Source organism: Myiozetetes cayanensis, unplaced genomic scaffold, assembly GCF_022539395.1.
Source record: "Myiozetetes cayanensis isolate MyiCay16 unplaced genomic scaffold, myiCay2020 scf1, whole genome shotgun sequence".
Classification (NCBI taxonomy): Eukaryota; Metazoa; Chordata; class Aves; order Passeriformes; family Tyrannidae; genus Myiozetetes; species Myiozetetes cayanensis.
The window spans coordinates 136,708,054-136,723,263 of record NW_026086604.1 but is presented as its reverse complement, the minus strand read 5'-3'; the positions used below and the strand labels follow the sequence as shown (position 1 = coordinate 136,723,263).

At 36.2% G+C, this 15,210-nt stretch overlaps 1 protein-coding gene across 7 annotated transcripts in view; it reads left to right on the top strand.

Annotated features, from left to right (window-relative positions):
* The window catches only part of ARHGAP12 (Rho GTPase activating protein 12), a 76,224-nt gene that overhangs the window by 24,346 nt on the left and 36,668 nt on the right, over positions 1-15,210 (top strand). For 4 of the 7 annotated variants that reach the window (XM_050312674.1, XM_050312683.1, XM_050312664.1 and 1 more), the window contains 2 exons: positions 8,919-9,182; positions 13,937-14,077. The exons of 1 other annotated variant lie outside the window; for it this stretch is intronic. In XM_050312674.1, coding sequence (XP_050168631.1) covers positions 8,919-9,182; positions 13,937-14,077 — 405 coding nt within the window. The remainder of the gene's footprint in view (positions 1-8,918; positions 9,183-13,936; positions 14,078-15,210) is intronic. 2 more of the 7 variants (XM_050312702.1, XM_050312692.1) reach the window with 1 other exon arrangement.

The following is a 15,210-nucleotide window of genomic DNA, read 5'->3' as shown; positions in this document are numbered from 1 at the left end:
CTATGTGCTTTATTAATCTGGTGACATGAACTGAATTAGCAAAAGCATTTTGTTTTTTTTTTTTTTTATACAAAACTTCTGGTCTTGTATAAGCAGAAGTGTCAGTGTGGCTTCTGCCTTTCTGCACAAAAGAAATTCTTTACTTGAGTGCATGGGTAGTTAGGGTAACTAACTCATTTAAAATGGCAAGTTACTTTTCTCTTGGCTTCCCTTTCTGCTAAGATGAGCAAACCAGTTTTTCCAAGAGGAAAAGGAGAGAAGAAGTTGATTATTTTGGTTTTTTAATATTAGGGATTATGATATGTTTAAAAAGGATAGCTGTTATAAATTTCCCTGAAATTAAAAACATGGACTTTGTTTGTACAGACTGAACAACATCCCGAGATTCTTATTTCCTTAACCCAAGTTTGTTTTATATTAGAGTATGAATACAGTACTTGATGAACAGGTTTTATCATATTTTTTCTAGACTTCGGGTGTGTAATTTGATTTTTGGTTTGTAAAGGTATAGAGTTAGCATGACAGTATGTAAAATGTGGTTCTTCAAATCATATATTTTAAAGTTGTATAGCCAGTCAGGATCCCTAGAACACATTCTTCAGGTGTTTTCCTCTGTTTCTAAATTGGGCAGTGTTGAAACTTGTTTCTCAGTTTTTTTAGTATAATATTTATGGAAGTTAACGTGAACAGCTACACTGGCTATTTTCTTGAGTTTATTTCTGAGTGGGACATTCTAGTCAAGGAAATTACACTCTGGAGATTCGGGGTGCACAAGTAGTGTAGATCCTTGTGAATGGTAGTTGCAAGTAATAAACTCAGGGAATGCTTGGAGAGGCAGATGTAGAGGGGGCAGTGGGGTAGAAAGTGACTGGGTGTTCAGGAAAGGACGGAATCTACCAGTTACATGACAGAATGTATTACTTTTAATATATTAGTAATGCAAACCAACAGATACCATTCTAGTATCTGGTTTGGTACTGTACCACAGTTGCTTCCTAGGCCAGGTAACTATTCTTCACTGGGGTTTGCCACTTTAGTTTGATTCCATTATGTATTTCCAGTATCCCAATAAGTTTGCTCATATTTTAGCATTGCTCGTACTGTTTGAATACTGGTGGTGTTGTGCAGCTGCGTATGTTATTAAAAACTTCTAAGCATTGCAGTTCATAAACTCAAGGAGATATTTTGAAATTATTGTAGCACCTAACAAAGGAATACTAGCATAACAAATGCTTGCAGAATTTGCTGCCACAAGCAACATTTAGTGAAGCAGAGTTTTACACAAGTGAAATTTGCTTTTACAGCACTGTAAAAGGACAGCAGCTGTAAATTGTGTGGGAGTTCTGCATTTTCTTGCCAAGTGTTTAGAATTAAATACCCTTTCTAACAGAACACAGATTTGATGACTGATCTGTTTTAGAATGGTCTCTTGCAAATTGTTATTTTCTCTATTTTTGAAAAAAACCTCCAACTATATATTGTGAAAGTGAGCCATTAATATACACATATATAGTTTTAAAATTCTTTATGACTCTGGCTTTTTCCTTCTCTTTCTAATAGTAGCATATTACAATTTCTGTTCTACTGAACAACTTGTGTGGTAGTAGTTGGACTTCATTCTGTTTGTTCAAGTGGTTCTCAACCTGTCTTAGGGTTTTGAGCTTGCTCAGTAATACAACTTCAGTAACTTTCGAGTAACTTGGGAATTTTATCAGTGATGATGTTTACTTTCCCATCTGTACTTTTCATGAGCTCCTGGCTTTACACTGCTTTGTGTAAGCAGTGGACCCTCAAAAGTACAATTAAAGGCTATGAGATCTGTACTTTTGAAAGTGTAAAGTGTAGAAAAAGTTGCTATTCAGTTTGAAGTGACTATAATGGAAACTTTTCCACGACCTTTAAGCTATTACAAGTTCAAAAAGAGCATTCTCCACTCCCTTCCTCCAGTAATATTTCGTAGGAGCTAACTTTTTAGACATGCTGTGGTACTGTATGGAGACAACATAGAAATAATCCATGAAAATATTAGTAATCTGTCTTTAATAATACTTTGACATCTCTGAGGCAAATGAAATGTACAGCTATGCATCAAAACGGTTAAACCAGTAAATGGCTTGATAAGTGAGGGCTCCTCACTGCTGCTAAAACTTAAGAGATTATTCTGCTGTAACTGTTCTAGAACAACTGAAGAGCAGGTGATACTCTTGTGATACTTCCCCTATGAAAAGCAGTATCCATTGGCATATTACAGGATCATTTTCCACTGGAGAAAGCAAACTAGGCTTTTCTTACGTTTTCATAGTGTACTGTCTAAGTTTTTATAGCAAATTATCCTTGAGAGACATCACAAATTATTCCCAACAACTTTATTCTTCACAAATCTGCACTCAAAAATGTACTGCAGGTTCCACAGAACACAAGAATTGTCAGCAGCTGAACTAAAACGCAGAATAAACTAATTGTTTTTGCTAGTATTGTTGAAACATCCTTATTAGAGAAACAACGTGAAATGAACTTCCATGAAAGTGGAGGAAAAACAAATGTGTAAATCTCCTTCTGCATGGCACATCCAGAATCAAGATGCTGCCTGGATTTCTTAATTGGGTTCCAGGTACTACATTATGTGTGTTGAAAGTTAGCAGTGTTTTATCTGGTGAAGTGGACAGGGTGAAAAAGGAGGGAAGGAAGTTTACTGTCTGACTTTTCAACATTGTTAAATTTGGCCACTCTTTCCTAATCAGGATAAGCTTGCTGTGTAAGCGTGTATGACATAAAGTGTTTCATATGGTATTGAAATTTTCTGCTATAGGAAAAGCAGCTTTGTCTATATCCCTGGACAAAAGCTTTTTCATGGAAGGGAGAAGCTAGATTGTGCAAGTGGCAAAGTACAAGCACGGTAAACACTGTCATCTTTGTGCATGTTTTACAAAGGATCCCATTGTAGGATCTTATTTCCGTTTTTTAAAATATTTGACATCACTGTTGCAATCCTTCAATATGCTTTCTTTTATTGCTATAAGCTTCCTAAGTTTGTATGTTATAGTTTGCTCATGCAGTGAACAACTGCAGAAATGTGAATGGGAAATCTGCAGAGCGTGCAGGGAAAAAGGTTTTTCCATCCACTTTGTTTGATCGGTCACTGACAATGAATGACCTGGGAGTGGTCCCTGGTACTCAGGGACTCAGCCAAGAGCTTCCTCTTGTCGCAGGCTGTGTGGTACCAGAGAGCCCTCCTGCTGCTGTAGCTAGTTTCCATTTCTGTTCCCAAGTGCTTGTAAATGTGCCAGAAGCAGCCACCTCTTGGCTTTTTGTGCTGCAGGATCTTGCAGTACAATTAAATAAATCAATGTCTTGTCTAGTATGAAAATAAGTCACTTCTTTTGGGCTACCAAGGGAAGGGAATGTATTTAGTTTGAGATGCTTTTTACTATAGATTTAGATATTGAAAAACCTTACAGTAGCACTAGAAAAAGATTTTATATTTTTGTCAACCTTGGGATTTTTTTTTTTTTTGGTGTGTATTATTAGAAAGCTAAAGCTGAAGGGAACTCAAATGGCTGAAATAACACAAGCACATTCTGGCAGACCCTCATGTCCTACATACTAAGGCTCTTTGTTTCATAATCTGGTTTCATAAACTAAAATATTAATAGAGGTATGTATATATAAAATTAATTGTATGCAGATATTTCCAGTAATAGAAAAGAGTAATATCTCAGCCTATAATTCAGTGCAAGTAAAATGCAAAATTTACTGAAAGATAAAATTAGTGAAGGTGAATCAGATCCTTAATTGTTTCCAGGTTGATGGAAAGTTACTGGCTAACCATTAAAAAAAAAATTACTCGTAGTCTATCTGCTCAGTTTTTAAATGGGACATTAAAAAAATTTAAGTGTTGAATAGCTGTTATTAGGCAGATATATTTGAATTCCTTGTATGGGATGATTTTAATTCTGTATTGTTTTATAATGCCATATTTTTGCCTGCCACTTTATAATGGCAAATCAGCTGAACACCACAAGAATTTCAATGCAGTTAAATAACATTTGCATTACTATAGCATGTTTGAAATTTATAATCAACTATTAACGGGCTTGTATTTACTGTCATTGTAAGTCCAAGGAGCACATAAAACAGAGTGAATTATCCAGCTTAGGCTGAAGAAGGTTAGTGTATAAAAAATTGTTTGAGTTCCCATTTCAATTTGACTTGTTAAGTTAGCTTTCTGTTGTCACCTCTGAGGTAGCAGAGGACTTGCTGAAAAATCTCCCTCATGGATTTTTGGGTATTACAATAAATGTTAAATATGCTAGATATATTTCTAACAGATATGTTAAATATCTGTTAGAAAGAAAACAGAGTCCAGAACATGTTTGTAAAAACATAAGCCAAGGGCAGAAAGAGGAAGGAGAAGATGATCTAATTATTCCAGCTGAAGATGTCACTTTGTGAAAATGAAACTGTAGAGTTTTTGAGATTTCTTTTGTATCATTTCTGTTGAATAAAGCTGGTATTGAAGTCCCAAGCCTTTGTAAAAGGACAGCGGCAATTCCTTGGCAAGAAGCTCAGTTGTTGAGGGAACTCGGATGCTTCATTCCCTGGCTCGGGATGCTGAGGGGATGTGCCTGTTCTCCTTTCTTCAGCTTGCTGCTGCAAAGAGACAGTATTCCCTTGCTTTCCTTCAGTATCTATAGTCCTCTTTTTCTCCCAGAACTGAAGACCTACCCTGCTGAAGTACATGGAATTTTTTTTAAATTTTTTTTAAGTTTACTTTAATTTTGAATGCTTAAACAAATACTGCCATCTGAAAAAAGCCATTTGTATAAGGTAACATTAGAATTTGAGGTAACCTCTGTGAAGGTTTGCATTTTGGTAACAAAGAGTACCTTTTGAAGACGTATAGTAAGTTTGCTTTTCATTGCACTGAGTTCAGGTTTTCAGAGACCTGATAGCATATCTGTGGCCTTTGTTGAAAATGTTGACTGTTCATTCATGAATGATTAACAGCTTGTTTTATTTAAAGGCACGTATTTGCTTCCTACTGTGCCAGTATAAAATCTGTGTTCTGAAAATGCTGTCTGTGCAGTCTGTTTGGAGAATGCTGTGTGTTGATCCCAGAAACTTTGTCCTGTTTGCATGAAACTCTTTCACTTATCACTTTGCAAGGATTTAGTGCTAGCAGACTTTTCTGAGAGACTGAAGTTAAATGTGGCAGATTTCTATAGTATAATAATACAGAGCATTGCTGAGCTCTGGGAGAGGTCCTTATGTTCTTGAAGTTGCCAGATCGCTTAATGGGCTGTAGTTTTCATTCATGTTGTAGTGTCGTAGAAGTATTCCTACTTTCTAATTTTTATTTATCACTTTTCTAGTAAGAGTGCTTCACTGTTCTTAGCAGGAGAAAGCAACACGAAAAAGTCTGAAATCCACACCAAACAGCAAATGAATGTTGAAATGTTTGGAGCATAAGTCATTTTGTGTGTGCGTGCATGGGCACGTTGAAGGACGTGTTCTTGTGATTCTGATAGTGAGAAGACAAAGAATCTCTTTTGACAGATTTAATTCCATGTTTATGAGCATTCAGAGTTTGTTAGTGCGAAAAAGACCCTCAGGGGGTGAAGTTCTAACTGGAAGTCTTGCTTAGTGCTTAGTATATATTTAGGCTTCCCTTAACTGCTTATGTCTGGTTTTGGGAAAATAGCCATGGAAGTGGTCAGAAACTATTTTGATCTAGGTAGTGCTTTATCCATTTGGATTTATACATTGGTAATGGTTTAGGTAAATGAAAGGAATACAGTTAAATTAATCCACTTTTTAGCTTGAAACTATTAAAGGTTTTTGCAGAACACCATCTTGAACTCAGAAATGGTCATCTGAAAGGAAAGGGGGAGGTGGTGCAGGGCCCTGGAGCTCTACAAGGACATCTACTGGGACCTGCTCTGCGGGACTCCCTTCCCAGCTTGGGGAGGTGGGGGTGAAGCGGGGATTAACCTTCCTGCCAACACTGGCATAGACAGTATGGTAAAGTTAATTTCAGGAAACTTTGAACTTTCTAAAAGCTGTTTCTCTTATCAATAAGAAATTCCTGACAAAATTTGCCTTGATAAGGTTGGGTGCTGTTGAACTGAGCACTATTGTAGACACAATAACAAATCTCATCACATGGCCTGACGTATGAGGAAGTATTGTTGTATGCTACGTGGTTATTTAAAATAGTTCCTGATAAAGTTGTGTCCCTCAAACATGTACTTATGAGCTAAGCTGTGTGTTGTTTTCAGATTGGTGGTTTTGCCTTTTTTTTTTTATTCTTCACTGAAAGCAGTAAATGCAGTAACTTCAAAAATCTTGCAATTCTCCCTAAAAAATCCATCAGAAGAGAGAACAATAAAAAAATGAAAGTAGCTGGAGGATTGGTTGGCAGGATAGCTCGTTGTCTTGTTTGTTGCTTAGGGCAAAAATTCTGGCTTTTCCTTGAAAACCAGAAGTTGGTATATTGAGTTTGGAAGCACTAAGCATTCAGAAGAAAATCCCTCATTACACTTTCATATCATGTTGCTGTTTTAAACATAACTAGTATGCTGCTGGAGTTGTGTGGCAGTACATTGGCTGTGAGCTCCCAGTACTGGCTTAGCACATCCATGTCCTGCAGTTTCATCTGGAGTTGAGCTGAAATGGTTGAAAACCTCAGCATGAAGGCTCTGAGCCATATTCCTATGTGTTACTTGAGAAAATGTTTCAAAAACGATACCAAGCATTCTGTGTCACAGCCTATTTAGAAAACACTCTTATTAATACACAGAACTGTTCTTTTAATAATGTCACCTAATTAAAACAAAAAAGCAACTGGCAAATGCAGTCCAGACAGCAAAGCCTTCTTATTGTCTTGCGTGGAGGAGGAATTTTGGGAGGAGGTGAGGGTTGTGCAAGCCACCAGCCTCCCACTGCAGCAGCCAGGGTGCTTAGAGGTGGCACTTTCTTGAAGCAGGGAAAGGAGTTGAAGGTTTGTGTGTTCTGTGGTGCAGGCATGTGGTGTCCTTTCAGTGACAAGCCCTGTGGTTGTGTGGCAGGATAATTTACATGGGAAATGCAGCTCTGCAGGCTATTGGGAAACCAAAGCAGGAGCCGCACTCTTGAGTGAGGAGACATCTAGGTTTCTGCCCCAGCATCCTGGGAAATTGAGGATCATCTCTGAAGGATGATGCTTCATTCGTAGTGGCGCTCTTTATCCTACCCTCCTCACCTTAAAAAAAAAAAAAAACCACAAACAAAAAAACCAAAAACAAACAAACAAACAAACCCTAAAAAAAAAAAGACAGGCATGTGTGACCTGGATAGTAGAAAAATAGCCTTTTGCTGTTCATCAAGTTTTTAACAGATTTTTCCTTTGAATTAGGTAGAGTACGGTACTAATTAGTTTTGGGGCTCTGATTTTGACAGTGCTGCAATATTTTTTTTGTTTTTTTCCCAGCACTTGTGGTTTGCCTTAAATGTGCTGTACTTGCTATATCTGGTAAGCTGTGTTTTCTCTTTTAAAGGCACGCAAAACAAGTCCATGCCCGTTATAATCTCATTAAGTTCCTCTCTAGCTGTTTCCCCCTTTGGTTGGGGATATTGCCCATATTTGGTTCTCGCTGTGGTGCAATCAGTTTATATCTGATTGTGTGGTATGATAAGCTGTCTTGCCTGAGCAAACCCTGATAATTTATGATTAGATGTGGCCTAGATTAACATCTTATGATTTTAATGTTTAAAAGTACATTATAAAAGTTCTTTTATAATGCAATAGCAACAAGAGGTGCAAGGACTTGCCTACAGCAAAGCTGCTCAAATAAAACCAAGGGGATGGTATGAATTATATATTTCTTTCATTTAGAGTGCCTAAGTGCCCCAAAATACAGAGATGGCATTACATTACCACGAAACTCTTCAATTTGGTTTAATAACTATCTGCTTTCACAATTTTATAATCACAGCTCTTGTGAAAACACATGCTCTTGCATTCTGAATGGCATGTTTGTATTATACTTGAAAAATTGAACATCTGAAAGTTTATTTTTCTCCTAAACACCTTAGTGACTTAAATAAGTCCTCATGGTTTCAGAAAGTGCTGTGGACTTCTAACCATGATTTCTGGTGGCTGTTATGTTATTTATAAAATCATTTATTAATGAGAAATTGTCAATGTAGGTATTTGTTGTTTTTCTTTTGTGCATGTATATCAGGTGGATAAGAATATCCACTTAATTTCTACCAGAAGAGAGTGGTAATCAAAACATTTGGTAGTGTTGCCTAAAATATTTTTAGATAAGCATCTGTTTGGAAAGGCATACACGTAAACTGTCCAGGTGTTTTTCAGAGTTTCTTATTCACTACACTGTGCTCATCTTTCCAACTGAACTTCCTGTTTAGATAGTGCTGAGAAAATAGAAGGGCTGCTTTACATTCATCGTCATTGTATTAGCAGTGAGGAGGAAAGGTTGAGGAACAATCTTTGCCCAACAAGTGGCATTTCAGAAATGCTATGGGTTTGGTTTTTGTTTTGATCAAGATCACATTACTTACAGTTTCTGAGCAGTACTTGAACTGTAAAGCTGAAGGTTTTCAGCAAGGCAAGCATACAGTTTTTTGATGATGACTCCAGTGTATTTCAAATCCATTGTAAGACATAATTATCAGCTGTCATCTGGAAAAATGCTGAAAAATTGGTTCATCATTAAATAAAGAGAGCTTGTGATATCTACCTTAGAATTAACAATCTAATGTTCTCCCACCCCAGCATCTTGTGGCTGTCCTTTGTGCTTTTGTACTTAACAACAAAAAGAGGAGTTTGTTGGTTTGTTTTGCTGCTGTATTCTGATTTGTAAGGGAGCATTCGAAAATTCATTTGCTCTTTAACAGTACATTTCTTCTCTCAATAGCCAACTACTCCACCAAGCCAAGGGAGGCCTGATTCACCAGTTTATGCTAATTTACAAGAACTGAAAATATCTCAGTCTGCACTTCCACCACTACCTACAAGTGCTCCGGTCCAAATAAATGGGGAATGGGAAACCCATAAAGATACGACAGGACGCTGTTATTACTACAACAGAGGATCACAGGAGCGAACCTGGAAACCTCCGCGGTGGGCCCGAGATGCAAGCATTAATAAAGGGGATTCCCAGAGCCATGCAGATCATGAGGTAGTTCCTTCTGAGATCACAAGCCTTGAGACTGTAATGCATATGAATGCTCTTTTGTTGTGGAATTTGGTATCTCTGAGTTTCAGGGTGTCAAGGAGTGTCTTAGTTTCTCTTTTTTGTTAAGTGTCTTGGTACGGTATGAGGTAGTCAACAATTTCACTCTTCAGTTACTTTTGTGTGCAAGAATGTGTACATGAACTGTGTACAAGAGTACCAAGTTGTAAAAATACCTGTAAAAACAACCCCTCAACAGGTATTGCAGCTTTTGACTAAATTATCTTCAGACCATAAACAATATTCTTTACATATATCAGTGGATTTCTTTTCATTATATAAACATTTTGCTTTTGGGAAAACTTTGCTGCCAAGAGGGAGTTGAAGGTTACTGTGAAGTTATTAGTGTTAAAAGATAATTTGGGGTAATATTTGAGGTGCCAATTTATTCTGTGCAGCCAGTTGCTAGGGAAAGCCAGACAGTGATGTATGTTTATCTGAACTGCACTTGTTTAGATTAAGTAAAGGAATAGTTGTGAGATGGATATTACTATTTAAATATGCTTAAAATAGTGCTCTTGTGTTCAAACAGTACTTTGCTTAACCAGTTTCCTGATTGAAAGAAAAAGCAAGTACTTCTCAAGAAATCTTCTACACAGTTCACTTTTATATACCCTTTTCAAATATATATAGCTTAGGTGGATTTTCTCCTGAGCCAATATATTTATATAAACTCTATATAGAATATATATGTATTTATCCTAATTGTGGACTGCTCAAAAGTGTTTGATTGCTGGAAGCCTGTTGTAGAAGTCTACCTCTGGAGCAGTAGTAACAGAAACAGGAAAGGGAAAAAGGAAACATTTCATTGTGTTTGGCATTGATCTTCACAGCAACCAAAACGTCCTCAAGGACTTAAATAGCCACATTCTCTTGTCACAGGCTAATGGCAGCAACAGGTGAACACGTGAAATGTTTGTGCCTTTCCTTTTGATATCTCTGGCGATGGTCTATTAATTTATCACTACCTGTCCTTTTGCTGGATAAGATTCTAATTTTAGTCTGGATAAGGTGATAACTTTTTTGTAGTAGATGTAACTGGTTTTCTTGTTACCATCATTCTTCCTTCTTTTCATGGAAGGTCTTGCAAGAACTCTTTCTCTCTTCCCATCTGCAAGTGATCCCTTTGACTTTTCCTCATACCTCTGTACCATGACTTCATCACATGGTTGCATCTTCAGAATGCTTGATTTTGTTAATTATTTTTTTTTATTGCCCATAATGTCTTTCAGTTCAGTTCTTCTGTTTATTTGTGATGTTTGAGGTATCACAGATTGGCCTTCAGACAGTTATATCTATCAAGTTTTCAGTCTTTGTGAGACCAGTGGATGATGACAAGTGTTTTTAATTTTTAACTAGACAGTAGTTTGTGTTTCCAGTAACATAAGCTCCTTAAGTAATTTGTGTCTTGAATGAATTCTCAAAGTTTGAGTCTAGGGAGATACATGTTGCAGAGTCATCTCAATCCACTTACCAGCAGTCTTGTGTTGATTTTGAAGCTGTTTTGTTTTGTTGTTTTGGTTTTTTTTGTGTGTGTGCAGTTTTTGTTGTTTGTTTGGTTTTTTTTTTTTAATTCTCAGTTCCCCCCACTTTCCTCTTCTGTTTTGCATTTGAGATTGTACATCACACTCCACTATTTGTGTTCCTTTTAATTTTTGACCAAAGCTTCAGATTTGGTCAAAAGTACTTAAACAAAAAAATAGAGTAAAGGTTGAGATCCACACCTAAGCTACAGTAAAATATAGGGCATCCCAAATTTTGTCTGATTATGAAGAATTGGAGTAAATATGTCTTAATAATTAGTAAAACTAGATTTAATTTATTATAATAAAGTTAAGTTGTTTTTTACACTAGTCTGAGTTATGCTCATTCAGTGATAAAAGAGCACATGCAGGAAGGTAAAATTCTAGTTGTATCTCTACTGATTTGTCCTCAGAGGAGCTTGTATCAGATTAGGTAGCAAAATGTTGAGGTGATATAAAAATGAGAACTTTGAATGATCACATATTCTAGTATATGTATAGTATGTTAGAACATGAAATAGTTTATAGTCAGTCTTAGAACTTTATGGTTAGGAAATTGAATTTTATTGGCTAATTAAGAAGGGACAAAATTGTACCTAATTTGTCACAAAGCTGGTAACAGACATGGCAGAAAGAAAACAGCTGTAACTTATGACATTTGTATGGATGTTATATGGATGGGATGTGGGAAATCAGTGAAGTCCTATTGACAGGGCCTCTAGGAAAGTGTATAAGATGTTGGAATTACAAATAAAATGTATTCGAGGTAGTGACTTGCTAATGTATTTGAGGAAGGAGTGCTTAAGAGTAGCTAGGAGAAATTTGTCAAGTGAAAGTGATTTAATTAAGTTGGACTGTAAAAGGAAGGAGAATGTGACTATATCAGAGAAAGGCAAACCTCTAATACTCAGCTAGGAGGCCATAACGTGAAGCAGACATCAATAAATTACCCAACAAGCTGTAGAAATGCGAAGGAATTTCATTTAAATTCAAAACTTCATTTAAAACATATGCAATTTCGTTCCCTGTTTTTTGTTCCAAAACAAACAAATGGTAATACAGGCATGCTAGCTTCTTTAGTTAGTGTTCTCTATTACTTTCACTTTTAGAAGTAGTAGTAACTTTAAAAACTAGAACAGTTAAGTGACAGTAACTGTTCCTATTAATGCATGGTGGTGAGTTGGTCTCTGCCCCCAAGAATTTTCCAAAATGGAAAAATGGAGAAAAACAAAGAAGTGATAATGTGGGGATCCTTTCAGTAATTCCCTTTAGTGTCACAGCAAATTTCCTTCAAGGTGAAAGGCTGGGCAATTGTCTGCTTAAGAAGGCTTTATTTAAGTGAGGTATAGTGTAATTGGGGATGGGACTCTGGGGGAAAAAGCACAGATCATACTTCAAAAACCTATAGGCAGTTAATACAGGAAAAGTGTTGACAGTGAAATTGAAAGCTGTTGAATGTCATTTGGCCAGTGTTCTCCAACCCCTGTCAGTGCAACTCTAGCAGCTGTTCCTGCTAGCTGAGGGACAAGGAGTGCCTTGGCTTGGCAAACTTTGTACCAGCTCGGGAATTCTGTTGAAGTTTAGATCTACAAAGGTACAGGACATGAGTTAAACCTTGAAGCATCTAAATATCATTATATGGATGCCTTACAGATAGACACATTAACTGTTCTTACTGAACAACAGTGATTTTTCTAGGAAAATTTTCATTTTTAGGTCCTATGTTTAGTTTTACACGTGTAGGGTGTTTCTTCAGTATCAGAAGTTGCTTGGAAGATGCAAATACAAATGCAATATATTATTACAATCCCTGCTGATAGTAGTAATAAAAATGTCCAAAGTCTACTAGTTTGACCATGTGTCAAGGCAATTAATATTTAACCATTAAAACAAGATAAACAAAATACATATATACAATATTATCTTATAAAACAGTAGTTCAAGTGGGGCCAATTGCAGAGCTGTGCTTGTTAAGCTGGTTCATGTCAGTGGAGGGAGTTTGTCACACAAGTGGTAAGGTACTCAGAAAATAACATGTAGTAACCTTTGTAGTAATCATTTGGAAATGTCACTAAATGTGTAGTCTCTAAACCCACTGACTTTCAGAAACTGTTTCTGATAATTGAATATCTTTTGTCAGATTTAAGTTTTGAGGAGAGGTTTTTTCCTATTTAAAATTGAAATTCTGTCGTTCTCCTTACAGTTTTTCTCAAACCCCTATGCCAGTGTTACTGAACTGTAGTCAGTATTTTACTGCTGTAGTTCTCTCTGAAGTGTTAATGCCTCCTGCTAGCTGAGGATCCAAGGAAATCTATATTGAATTCCTCAGGAGACCATGGCATAGAGATATTATAGGAGATGGAAGCATGGAGATTCTTTTTGATGCACGGAATGGATGCTTAGACTAAGACTACAATACATTAGCAAGGAGACGAACAAGGTTTATGGAGGAAACAAAATTGTTTGACGTGCATGCAAAATTTTTTTTCTGTATTACACACATCAGACTTGTTCCTCACATTATAATTCACTTCTATCTTCAGAAAATAATTTTGCATCTCAACTAACTGTGCCTGGTAGAAAACTTTGCTTTTGCATTGCTCTTTTGTCATGTGCATCAGAGTTGGAAGAAGGAGAGTGGAAATTGCTAGTATTTTAGGATGAATTGCACAAGTACTGTGAAGTGCTGGGGCATAGAAAGGTGCAACTGGAGTTTCAAGTTGTCCTTAATGATAATTGTGGTTTCCAAGGTGTATTTGAGAAACAAAAAATGATTTAGGTGTAAAATTTGTGATGTTGCCAGAAAACCAAGTTAGCAGGTATTCCAGGTTTTTTGAGGCAATGCAGATTACTAAAGCTAACTCTCTTGATCATTCAGTAATGTAAATTTGTAGGAGTAAAATTTAGATAAGCAAAAACCTCTGGAGATTAAATTTGGGTAGATGAAACCTGGTATAGTGGAAATAAAAAAAGGATGTATCAGTATAAACTAGTTGTTCTGAATATACTTGAATTGTCTGTACTGTGAAAATGCATCTCATTCTCTGATGTAAGATATAAGATGTGAACTCCCTGAATTCATTACTATTCTCTTTCTAGTCAAATAATCTTTGATCTTTCAGATTGTAAAGCGCTTTCATTCTCAAAACTGCCTTATATGTTTCTGACTACTTGTAGCATCTTTCATCAGAAGAAAACGACCACAGTTCTTGTTACAGCCAGTCAGATAGTCAGTATGGTTCTCCTCCAAAGGGTTGGTCAGAAGAGTTGGATGAACATGGTCAAACCTTATATACCAATGACTATACTAATGAAAAGGTACTTTTTCCTTCTTCTCATCACATGTTCTAAATCTCTTCCACTAATTCACTTCTAGAAATGAAATCTGCATTTCCAAAAGTGAAAAGCATTCCTCAGGAGTATACTCCTTCTGTTTTCTTAAATATGCATGAAACTTAAGCAACTGAACTTTTTTTTTTAAATGTATTTTCTTTGCTATTTAAAAAGTTTTTATTTCCAGTTGCATATCAGATATTAATAAATGAACATATTATGTATAGTTTTTTTAATTCTCACCATCCCCCATCCTCTTGGTTGTACTCAGGAATGAACTTCATACCAAAATAATGTTTTTCGTGCTGTCCTTTAAGAGCTGCTCTTGTCTTCATAGACCTTGCAGTCAGGATGATTTTGAACTAAATATAATAAAACTTTGTCAGTTTCATAATTTCCTTTATCAGATATTTTCAATACTGCTTTCAGATTTAGACAAGCTTTGTAACTAAACTACAGCCATATCGGCAGATTTGTGCTCTGTTTTTATTATCTAATTGCTGCAGACAACTTACTGTTATTCTGGGCATGTCATAAGACTTTCTCCCACATAGGATAAATGACAGTAGTTGCTTATATTTGTAAAGCACTCCATTTTTCTAATTGTTGACTAAAATTGCACTTTGGTTTTTTTAAACTTCAGAAGTATTCACTAAAACAGTACTTTTTTTAAATCATATTATAGCACCACCTCTTCTCCAGTTGAAGTATGCAAGTTTTATTTGCAAGAAGTTTTTAAATAATTGAGTTTTATCTCAGTATTGGAATTTTATCCTGTTTCATCTGTTTCTGATAAACATCTGTAGAGAGCTTACCTCTGTTTTAGCAAATATGCACACACTTTTTTAAATTGCACTGGGTTTGATAGAAAACAGTTACACATTTTATTGGAAGATGATTTTGTGAAACCTGCTTGAGCCAAGAGCCTTGCTGTGAGTGTTTCTGTGCATATTTTTCTGCAACATTCTTGTGGATTTTTGCTCATCACAATTTTTTCCTTTCTGCATGACTGGTCGCAATTGTCGTGGATTTACCTCTTTGACTGTAGGAGTTGCTTATAGAGGTTACATAAATTATATTGTCTTTGTTTTATCAAGGAACTACATCCCATTAATGTT